At 40.5% G+C, this 12,189-nt stretch overlaps 1 protein-coding gene across 1 annotated transcript; it reads left to right on the top strand.

Annotated features, from left to right (window-relative positions):
• Positions 1 to 361: 361 nt before the first annotated feature.
• LOC103826708 (astacin-like metalloendopeptidase) lies at positions 362 to 10,119 on the top strand. The gene is made up of 13 exons (XM_030240493.2): positions 362 to 443; positions 675 to 699; positions 2,936 to 2,952; positions 3,172 to 3,196; positions 4,052 to 4,123; positions 4,943 to 5,077; positions 5,703 to 5,820; positions 6,538 to 6,716; positions 6,842 to 6,926; positions 7,299 to 7,426; positions 8,369 to 8,484; positions 8,896 to 9,121; positions 10,085 to 10,119. Exons 1-13 carry the CDS (start codon positions 375 to 377, stop codon positions 10,117 to 10,119), a joined length of 1,230 nt encoding a protein of 409 aa, XP_030096353.1. The 5' UTR covers positions 362 to 374.
• The last annotated feature ends 2,070 nt before the right edge of the window (positions 10,120 to 12,189 follow it).

Here is a 12,189-nt window from a genome sequence, read left to right on the forward strand (position 1 = left end):
TCTCTGACATCCTAACAATTCAGTTCTCTGGAGAGTTATCCAGGAACAAGGGTGGTAACAGTCAAACCGAGCATTTCAGGAAAGATCCTCTGAGAAGCAGAGGAAGTGTGCGGCAGCACAAGCATGAGGCTGAGCCAGCTCTGGAGAGCGGCACGAATGACGGTGGGAGGCCTAGGGATGCTCACAGCCCCGGGAGATGCCCCGGGGCTAACCCGGCTGTTGAGGCAGCAGCCGAAGTTTGCTTCCTGCTGGGATTCCCATTGGCTGGGGCAGGTTTCCCAGCCTGGGCAGAGCCGGCTCCGCTGCTATATCTGCGGCAGCGCTGCCGGGGGCAGGGGCAAGGGCTCGCTCCGGTGCTGTGTCCCCGCCGCGCCATGGAGCTGAAGAGGTTCCTGCTCCTCGCTGCGCTTCTGCTTCCCGCTACCCTGGGCTTCCCCATTCAGGTGAGAGCAGCTCCCTGCAATTGTGCCCCTTCGCCTAGCTGATCTGTTCTTCCTGGAGAGAAGCTGTGAAGGCCCACTTTGATAAATTTTCTGCAAGAAAATATTAGTAATGTCATAATAAATAAAGGCAATATAATGATTTAGCTCCTCCATTCGTTCTGATTTTGATACTATTGTTGCTGTATTTGTCAGCTATGGAAGAATAATGCCTTTTACCTGTTGGTTTTGCAGGAGAACCATGAAAACAGCACAACAAGTAAGTAAGATTTATAGTGTATTTTAAAAGCACCTGTTATTTCTTGACTGTTTATTACATTTTTGGTTTTGACTTGCTTTTAGAGCATGTGAAAGCCCTGACAGGCCTTTTGAGTAAGGCTATGTTTCATAACTTGTTGTTGAGCCGAGTGCAGATGTGTTTTTACAAAGATGTGCTTTACACAGACTTTGGGGCATGGTTTATTAGGTTTATTTAGATGTGCTTTCACAGGCTTGAAAATAAAATTTTAATTAGACATCTTGATACCTTTTCATTAAGTTGAATGTTATAATAAGACTGCTAATCATTTGCCTCCTTGCCTACCTCAGTTCAGCTCTATGAAAAAGATGTCAGGCATCAAAGAAAGCTTTGCTTTGTTCTGGTTTGGAACAGGCTTAGCTGAACAGCTTTTGTTAACTTGCAAAATACAAGGAGATAATTGCAGACCTTCGGAGGTCAATGGAAAGAAAACTGTAGGCAGACTTTAACTACAGCAAGAAATTAACAGGCTGGGTGTAATGTGTGCAAAAAGAAGACACCTTGGAAAAATTTGCTTGACATAGAGCAAGTCAGTGACAAAAGAAAATTGACAAATTCTGCTTTTGAACTGTCATTTATGGCATGGGAAAAAAGGTATGTTGCAAAATTACTGCTCAATATATTTAGAAGGGACGAAGGGACACTCTTGCTCAAGTTCAAGGTAGTCAGTTAGACTCAAAGTTGCAGGTTTATTGGGACAAATGCATGCAATGAGGTTTAATTTATCATTGTTACTGCTTTTTGTGCTTTTTGAGACATCTTTCAGTATTTAGAGTGTAGGGAAAATGTGAGCTGTATAATTTTGAAAGCCCTATCACACCAGATGTTCATTTCATCAAGGAGATGGCAGACGCCTTCTGTGGTGTCTCATTTGGGTTTTAAAAAGAAGTTGCAGGCTTTATGTGCCTAGGAATCTGGAGCCTAATTTCCACTGACTTTGACTACTCAATTAATCTAGTGCCTCTTGGGCACATAAATTCTGGATCCGGCCAACCCATCTCAAAAATGTTCTTCCCAGCAGAATGTTTTTAGATGCCATGGATCTCTCTGGTGCAGCTGGTGGGAGCTGACCAAATTTTTCTATAGTAAACCACCATCACTGCAGTGGACTTCCACTGCCATATAACTGAAGTAACAGTCTGAAAACACAGGCTGAAGTCTTTTTTGGCTCAATGAAAGCAATTCTGTTGCGGGTGCTAGATAGAGTCTGAAAAGGAAGACATCTCCTCATAACGTTCGAGCAATAATTATGAAAAGGGAATGGTGCTGCAAGGGGTGATAGAGCTTGGCATATCTTTTACTGAGGAAAGTTATAGCAAAATTTGGGGCACAGATGGGCTTGGAAATAATGACTGTTTACATGAGTGTTCTCTGTTTCAGTGTTAACTAGGAGAAACAAAATTGTTTCGTACTTTGACAAGGAAGACTGCAATTATTAGGAAACTGGAAGAGATTGCCAGATAGGCTTGCAACATATCCATCATACTTAAGAACAGGTCAAACAAACTGTGGTCAGGAATAATACAGATAAAACTGTTTCTGCCTTAGGGAAAGCAGACAAACTGATGACCTCTGAAGGCCCTTTCAATTTTTAAACTTTTTTGATATTATAAAAATGAAGATAGAAATGTATACATCAGATCAGATTTTCACTTCTGATTTGTATTTAGAATCTCATATTTGGTAAAAATCGGAAGGCATCACAGTAGAACTCAGAATGGTACCAAGCTGCTGTCAGGTGCATACTGAAGCTGAGATTATTTTCCCCATGCTAAAATGATAGCCTCCATCACATGTTATAATCTTATTGTTTGACACTGTGAAACCAGGGGTTACTGTTGAGCTGGTTAGCCTGCACCTGTTGCAGAGAAATCTGGGGACAAAGCATTTTTTGTCACAGATTTCTTTTACAATTTTCCACACTGAAACTGATAAAATGCTTTGCTGATTCTTAGATAGCAAATGATCATGATTCTGTTCCTCAGCACAGTGTACTAGGAATTTTCATAGTTTTTTGATTAAATATATTTTTAATTTCTGTGCCTGTACAACAGCTGTGCACTCCATTCCCCTCCACTCCTCCAAGGGATCTGCCAAAGGCATTCCCATGGCTGAGGAGGTTCATCCATGCTGTTGAACACTGTGAAGTTGCATTCAGAATCTAATGCTTGTGTTTTTTCTGTTTTTCTTTTTGCAGCAACAGAGCCTACTGAGGTAAGGACAGCTAATTCAGCTCTTCTGATCACTTTGGGGTTCAACATTGTGGAAAGTAACCACCCTGTGGTACTTGTTTACACAAGGCACAGTACATAGAAGCTGCACTGGTGAAAGATACTGCCAATGGTAGCCTGGATGCTGTTGATAATTTATATGTTTTATTATTTAATGTTACATTATAAATGGTGAGATAATATTAATGTCTTGTTCTTGCAGGTTACTACACAGGAGGATATATATGGTATGTACTACTCCATCTACAAATACATATTTGAGGGGATATACTGATTGTTATCTACTCAGTTACTTCAGAAAATAACACAGGCTTAATACAAATGAACCTTGGTGAGGAATTTTAAATGAATGCACTCACCACAATGTTTCATGCAAAGTGAAGTCTCTTGGTTTTGGCCAATTGCTTGTCTTTGCTAAAAACCTCAGCTGTTATTTTAGCTAAAAATAGCTCTGCTTAATTCATGTCCTGAATTAAGTAACTTTTAAAGGTTAGAAGCACATAGGTCATGTGTTTCTGCATTTTATTGATGTCAAGACTTGCTGCATAATGTGCAGAGTTGGCTGATTTTGCTAGCAAGGCCTATGAGTCCCTGATGCTGGGCTTAGGTGGGGACATCAGTCCAACCTGTGGAACAGGAATGCAGTTCCAGTTTCATTGATTTTGAGGGTTTTTCAGGAGGTCATCGTGTCCAGCAAGAAGTAGCAGGACTGCTCTCCATCCATTTTTGTTTCTGGGATCTTATGATGGGGATTTGAGTGTGAGTTGTTCATAAAGAAGTTAAACTGTGCCATCTCAGGCCTAAAAATATGATGGCTAGGAAAAGAAAAAATGGAGAGAATGAAACAATTGAAGGAGAATGGCTTTTGGGACTAGATTAATGCCAAAATAACCACAGCAAGGAGGTTCTCAAGGTTGTGTTAGTGAACAAACATCTACATGAGTGAGCATCCCTCCAGTCCCTAAATAGACTCTGTAAGTTTTACATGCGTCACTGGAAACATCATGCATCATCAGAGTAAAAAATCAGGATTCATATTCCCTCTGGGAATGAGAAAGTGATACTCTTGTGTTTCTGCACAGAATCTCCTTCACCTACAGAGACTGATGAGGAGGACGAAGATATTTTTAACAAAATTCTGAAAGTTAACAAAGGTAATGCCACCAACCTCCTGTCTGTAAGGGAGCTGTCTTTTTTGATTTTTTAGGGTGATGTGGTGGGTACCATGTCTTACCACAATCTGGGCAAATGGGTTTCTCATCTTACACACCACCATGTAAGAGATACCCTGGGATTATGGTGTGGTCTGCTGAAGCCCTATAGCATCTCAAACTATTATGTCAGTACTGAAGATGCTCCTAGATGTGGAGGTAACTGAAAACTATTCAGACAGTTTCCTCAGCTTTAGCTTTCAACATCTTTGTCCTGCTTTGGACATAAAGAGAAAATGTGGGTATTTGTATGCTTATTTAACAACCTTTTTTTTGAATGAAGCATCGCTTGCTCCACTCAGCCATCATATGGCTTTGCAGTGCAGACTCCTAGATGAGCTGCAATCAGTTCCATTCTCGCTGCTCCAGACTTCCAGTTCCCTGATCCTTCCAAACATTCCCTGATCAATCAGCTTGTTTTTCTCACATTTTCTCCTCCAAGTGTCATACAAGTGACTTTACTTGAAGTAAAGTAGTCTGTAGAAAGAGACACCAAATATTCCTACTGTTTCCTCCTGACAACACGCCTCTTTTTGGTTTGCCCACCTTCTTGGGTTTCCTTATTGCAACCTTCTGCTTTTGCCTAGCACCTTCCTGGGGAGATATTTGTTGCCATTCATTCAGTGTCACATGATGGATAATTAAATAGTACCAGAGTAAAACATCATTCTTACTGTTGAGACTGCTTTATTTTTTCAAGTGTGCTTAGCAGGTGTCCAGCAATTTATGGCTCACATGTTTCCACCCTTTCTCTCTCACCAGACAGCTCCCAGTTCTTGCAGGAAGGTGACATAGTTCCACGAAGGAGTCGCAGTGCCATCAACTGTCGCCATTGCAACTGGCCCCAGTCCAGTGATGGGATTGTTCGTATTCCCTATGAACTGGATCCTGCTTACGGTGGGTTTAAATAGAAATTATTTTTTAATGGGTTTTGTCCAATACACTTCGGAGAGAAACTTACATTGACCACATAAACAGTTGAATAAATCAATTCTAAGGATTTATTTGTGTTGTGCAAGCACAGATAAATTTTAAGTTACAAGGACCTGAACCAGAAATATTCATTGAGACATTTTGCCTGCATCATGTTTTGGGACTGATCTCTTGGAGACAACTATAAACATTCCCTCTAATGGTGTCTTCCAGAATACCTTCCTATATAAGGTTCATGACTGTTTCAGTGGAGCTTCAATGATCTGCTTTTCATCAGCAACACAGCTTCTCTTAATTGTCTCAAAGTGTCCAATAAGATACATCAAAAATGGCCACTATAATTAAGAACAAGTCGTTGAAAAAAGAGGCACCTGAATACATTTGGACAAATATCTGGATGCAGAGGATCTTGTGCCAGGCTGTTAAAATCTTAAACAAAATTCAGTACTGAGCAAAAAAAGAAAAAAGAGAAAAAACCTAGGCTAATGTTTCTGTCCCTCTTTTACTCTTTTTTTGAGAATATGTGAGATTTTAATGGCATCTGCTAATCTCTGCTTGTGACCCCTAAAATTAACCCTTTCTTCCCCAGAGGAGAGCCATGTAAAAGGGATTCATGATGCCATGGCAGAATTTGAAGCGCTGACTTGTATTAATTTTGTGAAGCGCAAGGCAGAACGTGACTACCTCAGCATTAGATCTGCCGATGGGTGAGTTAAATGATAAATTAACAAGTTATTTCTACTCTGTTTTTCAATCCTTCCCTACACTGATTCTGTGTGACCTCAGAAAAGCTTTTGTTTTATCACAGTGCTAAGGTATCTTCCTTGTGTACCTTACTAGGGCAAGGGCTCCTAAGATACGTCAGGATACTGAAATAATACAAATCATGGAAAAGCACCATTAAGAGGGAAAGAATGTCTAAGCTCATGTTTTCTGTGTGGTATGGTGCACATTTCAGCACAACATATATTGAATACTGTAGGTCCTATTTACTAAAGTAAACCAACTTCAACTTATGAAATAAACAGTTCTCTGAATCACGCTGTTGAATTAAGTCTTATGAGAATATTGTTCAACACTTTGCTTGAGAGTGTTATCTCCATCTTATCTCCAGCTCTGATATCATCCTTAGTATTTTGAAAAAAAAATTTTAATTTCAAGGGAGCTAAAGTCATGGTAAAGTGAGAATTCAGGAACCTCGGTGTTAACAAAACTCATCCAGGAAGATTTACCAATGATCATACGCTTCATTCTTTTATGTGGCATGGTCACTTTCACCTCTGTACACTCTGTCTATCACAGTGGAGAGAGGAGTCCTTCCACTCCCACAAGAGATGTGTGAAGCAAGGTTCTCTGTTCTGTCTCTTTGCCTGCCTGCCAATGAAAATCCCCTAAGTCTTGTTGTTGTTCAATGCCTCTCACAGCTGCTGGTCCAACTATGGGAAAGTAGGAGGTGGACAGACTGTCTCTGTGATGAAAGGAGGCTGCATGTGGAAAGGAGTAATTCAGCATGAACTGGAGCATGCTCTGGGCTTTTTGCATGAGCACTCTCGAAGTGACAGAGATAAACATGTAAAGATCATGTGGGAGTACATCAGTCCTCGTAAGTACTTTGAACTCCTCAATGTAGGAAGTGGTATAGACACGTCCTACTGCTCCCAGCTCTCCCTTTTCCTCTGAAGGGAGTAGGGAGGAAACGTATTCTAAGTACAATATCATATATTACAGCTGACAGACCAGACTTCAAGAAATTTGAAAACTCCAATAACCTGGGTCTTCCGTACGACTATTCCTCAGTAATGCACTATGGCCCGTAAGTAACGGCATGGCATTACTATTTTAGGAACTCAAATCTTACATCAGAATTAGTTTCTAACATCAGTCTCTCCTAACTACCAGTTTCCCCAATTCCCCTTCCGAGAAAAGCACCATGTTCAGACCAGTTGCTCCCTAGGACTGGGATACACTGTCCCTTAGCCCTCCACTGCTGGGCTTGGGAGCAAAGGAAGGCATCTGGATATTGACTCTGCTTACTGGTGGACATCTCAATGAATCCTGTTTAAACAGCACTATTAGTCATGGCAACAGCTTATGTACAATCCTTGTTCTCCTTCCAAAGCATCCTACTGAATCCTGAAAGAAGTTATGGTGCTTAGGGAGCATTGTTTCTCATGGGTCTTTTCAGATACACATTCAGCAATACCACTGGGAAAGCAACTATTGTACCAATTCCTGATGGATCAGTACATATTGGACAGAGACAAGGGATGAGCAAATTGGATGTGGCCAAAATCAACAAACTTTACAACTGCAGTAAGTATCTCCAGGCCACCCTGTTATCTTCAACTGAGGTTTGGGCACATGGCAGAGACAGCAGTTTTTCATCAGACTGTGAGGCTATTCTCATGAATCCCTGGTACCCATTCTGGGAGGGAACGCAAAGGTGAAGCTGGAGGCACATTGTGATTAGTGAGAAAATGGAAACTGCCTCTAAATTAAATCAAACACATTTGCTATTAGCATAAATGGCTGCTATGCTACTAGACTAACTGCACACCACAGTTTAAACTTCAATGGTTTTTTACAGTTCAGCAGACAACTACAAATCCCAAAAAAGCTAGATATCACTGCTCATAGCAGCTGGTATTTAAGACCTGATCCAAAAAAAACACCCCCCACTTTTATGCTCCTTTGAACTTGAACAGTTTCATGTTGCCTTGTCCAATTTTCAGAAGTTTGACATTCTAAATCTGTATGTAACCTCTGCTAGAAGATTTTTTTATATACAATCACAGAAATTTATTCAATCAGAGGGAAAAAAAAACTGATGAAAGAATTACCTCATGCACCCCAAGTGCTCCTCCTAAGCTTAGAATTTAAGCATTGCAGAGGCATCATATTTATGCTTGACTTTTTTGACATCACTTAACTTTCCCTTCTCAATGGAAAACAGTGGCACCAGTTGTAGTGAATTGAAACCTCTCACTCTTTACAGAGTTGCAGAAGGACATCTCTTGCTAAATGACAGACCCAATCAATAAAAAATGAATGATTTTCAGAGCACTACTTTATGCACCTCTTTGATGCAGTATGTGAAAATTAGGACAACATGAATAGTCCTTTTAATCAAGATGTACCGGTACTCTGAAATGAATGCTGATAGATCAGAAAACAGAGATCAGTCCATTCTGAAGAGACTGTAGTTGTGAATGACTGAAATCTTCTGCAATCCTGTAGCAAGCATTTTTTCCTCAGGTCGCTGCAGCACTATTCTTGATGGACCTTCTGGGTTGCTGAGATCTGACAACTACCCAAAGAATTACTCAGATAACACCAACTGTGTCTGGCTCATCCGAACCCGGTCCAGAAAGGTAAACCCAGGTTAAAAGTGGTCTTGAAAGATGGCTGAGCTTCTTTCTATGTTAAGCATCTTGTGCTTTGTACAGCAGTTGCCAGATGAGAAAAATTTCAGAATAGTCTCTACTTCTAGAGAGGTATGCGCGTAAGCCAGGTAAAGACAAAGACAATTCAGAGTTGTGATTTTCAAAAACCTCCACAAGTTGGGCTTCAGGTTTGAAAAACCAGGACAAAGCTTGAGCATGGGAGCATTCAGTGATTAGATCTGACCCCTGCAGCTTCAGGGGAAGAGAGGCAAAGCTGGGTAAGCAGTTCTAGTCTGTGAGTCTGTGCTTGGCTACAGTTTATGTTCTGTCTGTTTTAAAGGACATTCCGTGAAAGAAGTATACTTACATATTAAAAATTGATTTTCTCTTCCCTTCCAGGTTTCTCTGAACTTTCAAGCCTTTCAGCTGCAAACAACTAAAGGCTGTCAGGGTGATTATGTTAAAGTTTATGATGGATCCAGCAAGTCTTCTCCAGTTCTAATGGACAAGACCTGTGGATCAAAGATCCCCAATGGCATAGTTGCTTCTAGTAATCTTATGCTCGTAGAGTTCATCACAGATGGTGCCCAGACAGCTCCTGGTTTCCAAGCCACCTTTACTGCTGGTAAGCCTGAGAACAAGGAGAATGGCAAGGAAAACAATCCATGCCAAATCAACATTTCTATTCTCTCAGGAAAACCATTGAAGAACTGCTCTCCATGAGGGTCTTCACTTCCTTCCTTGTTTTTGACATAAGGGATCAGTTCTACACTGACCCCATTTATTCATTCACTCAGGATAAGTGGTGTTAGCCAGGTGATTCACTGTTCACCTTCCCTCCCAGATATATGCCATTCCAGAGCATGTGCCAATAAGGGCAATCAATTTAATGACACTACAAGTGTTACTAGCACAGTGTAAAGACAATAAATCTGAATGCAGCATTTGAATATATCATTCCCCTGGAAAAGGTGAAGTTTCAATCACACAGTTCAGATGGTGAGACAGATCTATGGTCATCAAAGTCACCCAGCCCCTTGACAAGGAGAAAGGCAGCATTTCCATGGTCAGGACTCCTGGAACCTTTCCACTTAGAACACATTTTCTTCAGTCCCGTTTAATTAAGGCCACAGCTAAACAATTATGTGACCACAGGCTTTCGAGTTAGCATGTACAAGCTGGAATAAAGGAATTCCTGTGTGTGTGACTGCAGCCTACAGTAACTGCACAGCAGTGCAGCTTTTGGTGGGGGGAAACACAATGGCTGTGTCATGCAGCCTTGTGTCTGCCATGGGATAAGAGCAAGCACACAGAGTTTGCATGAATCCACTGAAATGCACTGACTTGACCATCTAGCCAAACCAAACCAGCAATTTTGCATTGTCTCTTTGTAAGATCTATTTCTGTCCACTGCTGCTATGGAAGGAAAGAAAAATTAAGAAACTCCCTGTGGCACTTTGCTGTGTCCACAAATATAAAGCAATCTTAGCTGCCAGATAAAATGTGATTTAGCACATACATATTTTAGAGATGCTACAGTTTGTTCAGAGACTTCTGAAAGTTAAGTATTCTCTCATTTCATTTGCAGTGAGGACCCAAAGAAGATCTAACATCCGCAACTGACTTAATGAAGAAGAACCTATTCTGTGAATATTGAAATTATGTGTTTCCTACTTTGTTCCTGTCTTGGCTTGGATCAGTATGAAATTTAATTCTATTAAGAATCAAAGTTTTCATCTTCCCGAAAAAGGTTATTCCCCAAGCCATACAAATGTACAAATTCTGTACATCTGGTGTACTCCTTTTGTCTGCACAGTTAAGTTATTACCTCTTTCTATTTAACAATTGAATAAAAAGCTTCATTAAAAAAGCAGTTTACGCTTCTCCTTTCCAGTAGTCACTTCCAGCCAAACACACTATCAATGTGGTCTGACTTCTTAGCCCCCTTCATGCAGTCATAGGGATGTCTCTTAGGTATACCACTGACATCTTCATGGGTTTAGTTAGTTGGCTGAAGAGACCAGCTCCAAACTTCGAAAAATCATTTTGTGGTCTTGAGCATGAAAAGGTTTTTGACAGAGTCCTACACCAGCCTAACATTTCCACTTCTAAAAATTATTTCTCTCTTCCAAATTCTGTTATATCCTTAAATCACAAGAAAAGTGGACAAGATAAATCTACTTCCAGGAAAGGACTGGTACTTCCTACTGCAGTCTTCCTTGTACAGTTCTGGCAGACAGGGTACAGCTAAGGGTGCTTGTTTAGCCACAAGCCATTTTTGCACCCACAGAGATGATTAAGCCTATCACAGGACAAGATAATGCTGCCAGAGTTCATGCACATGTTCAGAGAAGAAATTTTTTGTCAAGAAAGTAGCTAAGCTCTTCTCTTCTGATCTCAGAAGAGACCTGCAAGAGTGTCACACCTCCTGGAGTGTTCATTTTATAGCCTTGCCTGCAATCACACTTTTAAAATTGTATTCTCTTGACCAAGACAAGCCTATAAGAGATCTGAGAAAAAAAAATAGACTGCTATTTTAATTTGAAGCATATACAGATAGTTAAATGTATGACTAACCTGGGTATTTAATTCTTATATTTTTAAGTCTGAAAAAAAAGGAAATACTTTTCCTATTGGTACCTTGTAACACTAGAAAACTTGAAATTTTTCTCAGAGAAATACATTTCTAGAAAAGAACAATGGGAAATTAATTTGAATTTCAGACTGAAATTTACATGGGAAAATGATTTTTTTTATAAATACTTTTATTTTGTTAAAGGACTTAACAAAAGACTTAAACTGAAAAGAATTTGCTTAAAGGCCTCTCTGTGTTTATACTATAAGATGAAGAAACAGTCAGCTCTTGAGAGAAGCTTTAATTCCATTGAAGATTGCTTCCTTACCCACAGTGGCTGTGCAAATGCCTCTGAACACAGCAACCCTGAGGCTGCTTTAGAAGAGGCATTCCTTCAGTTCTTCAGACACTGCAAGATGGGTGCAGCTTCTGATGTGTTCTTTGAGTTACTCTGAGCAACCAAGTGTTGCTATCAACACATCATTAAAGGAGTAGCTATTATGGTCTAGAAAATTTTTTGCCAATTTTGATTCCTACTCCCCCGCAAAACAAAGTGGAGGAAATAATACTGCAAAGCCAGTGGGTGAGGACTAACATCCTAGCATTATTTTTGAGAGGAATTTCAGGTGTGATTAAGGTGTTCCACACAATGATGGAAAGGCAGGCTCGGGTGATTCAGGTACTTACCCTTGAAGGGGGAAGAATGATTTTGGTAAGAGTTCTGAAATATTGTTGGCAATGGATGAGAAATTAATAAAGTTGTGTTCATCTGTGTATTGCTGAAATTGCTACAATAGTTAAGAAGTTTTCTTTTTAGGAAAATCAAGCAATCTGTGCCACAAAAATATTAGACCCAGTTGATGTTAAGACCCTGCAGTGTCTTCTTTTAATTCCAATGGAAGAGGAGGCACTTCCCTGCCAGGATGCAAAGTCCAGGTCTGTGTGAAGTTGGCCTGATCCTCATTGTACAGGACTGTAAAAGGCTAAAGGTGGTCACAGAGACAGAGCAAGGTTCAACCCAAGGATGTGACCACTCAGTTGTCCCAGGACAACTCTCATGAGCAACTCAGGATGTGGTGAGCAGCCCAGGCAGTCACTGATTCTACCTGACCTGGTGT

The sequence above is a fragment of the Serinus canaria genome, chromosome 5, assembly GCF_022539315.1.
Source record: "Serinus canaria isolate serCan28SL12 chromosome 5, serCan2020, whole genome shotgun sequence".
Classification (NCBI taxonomy): domain Eukaryota; kingdom Metazoa; phylum Chordata; class Aves; order Passeriformes; family Fringillidae; genus Serinus; species Serinus canaria.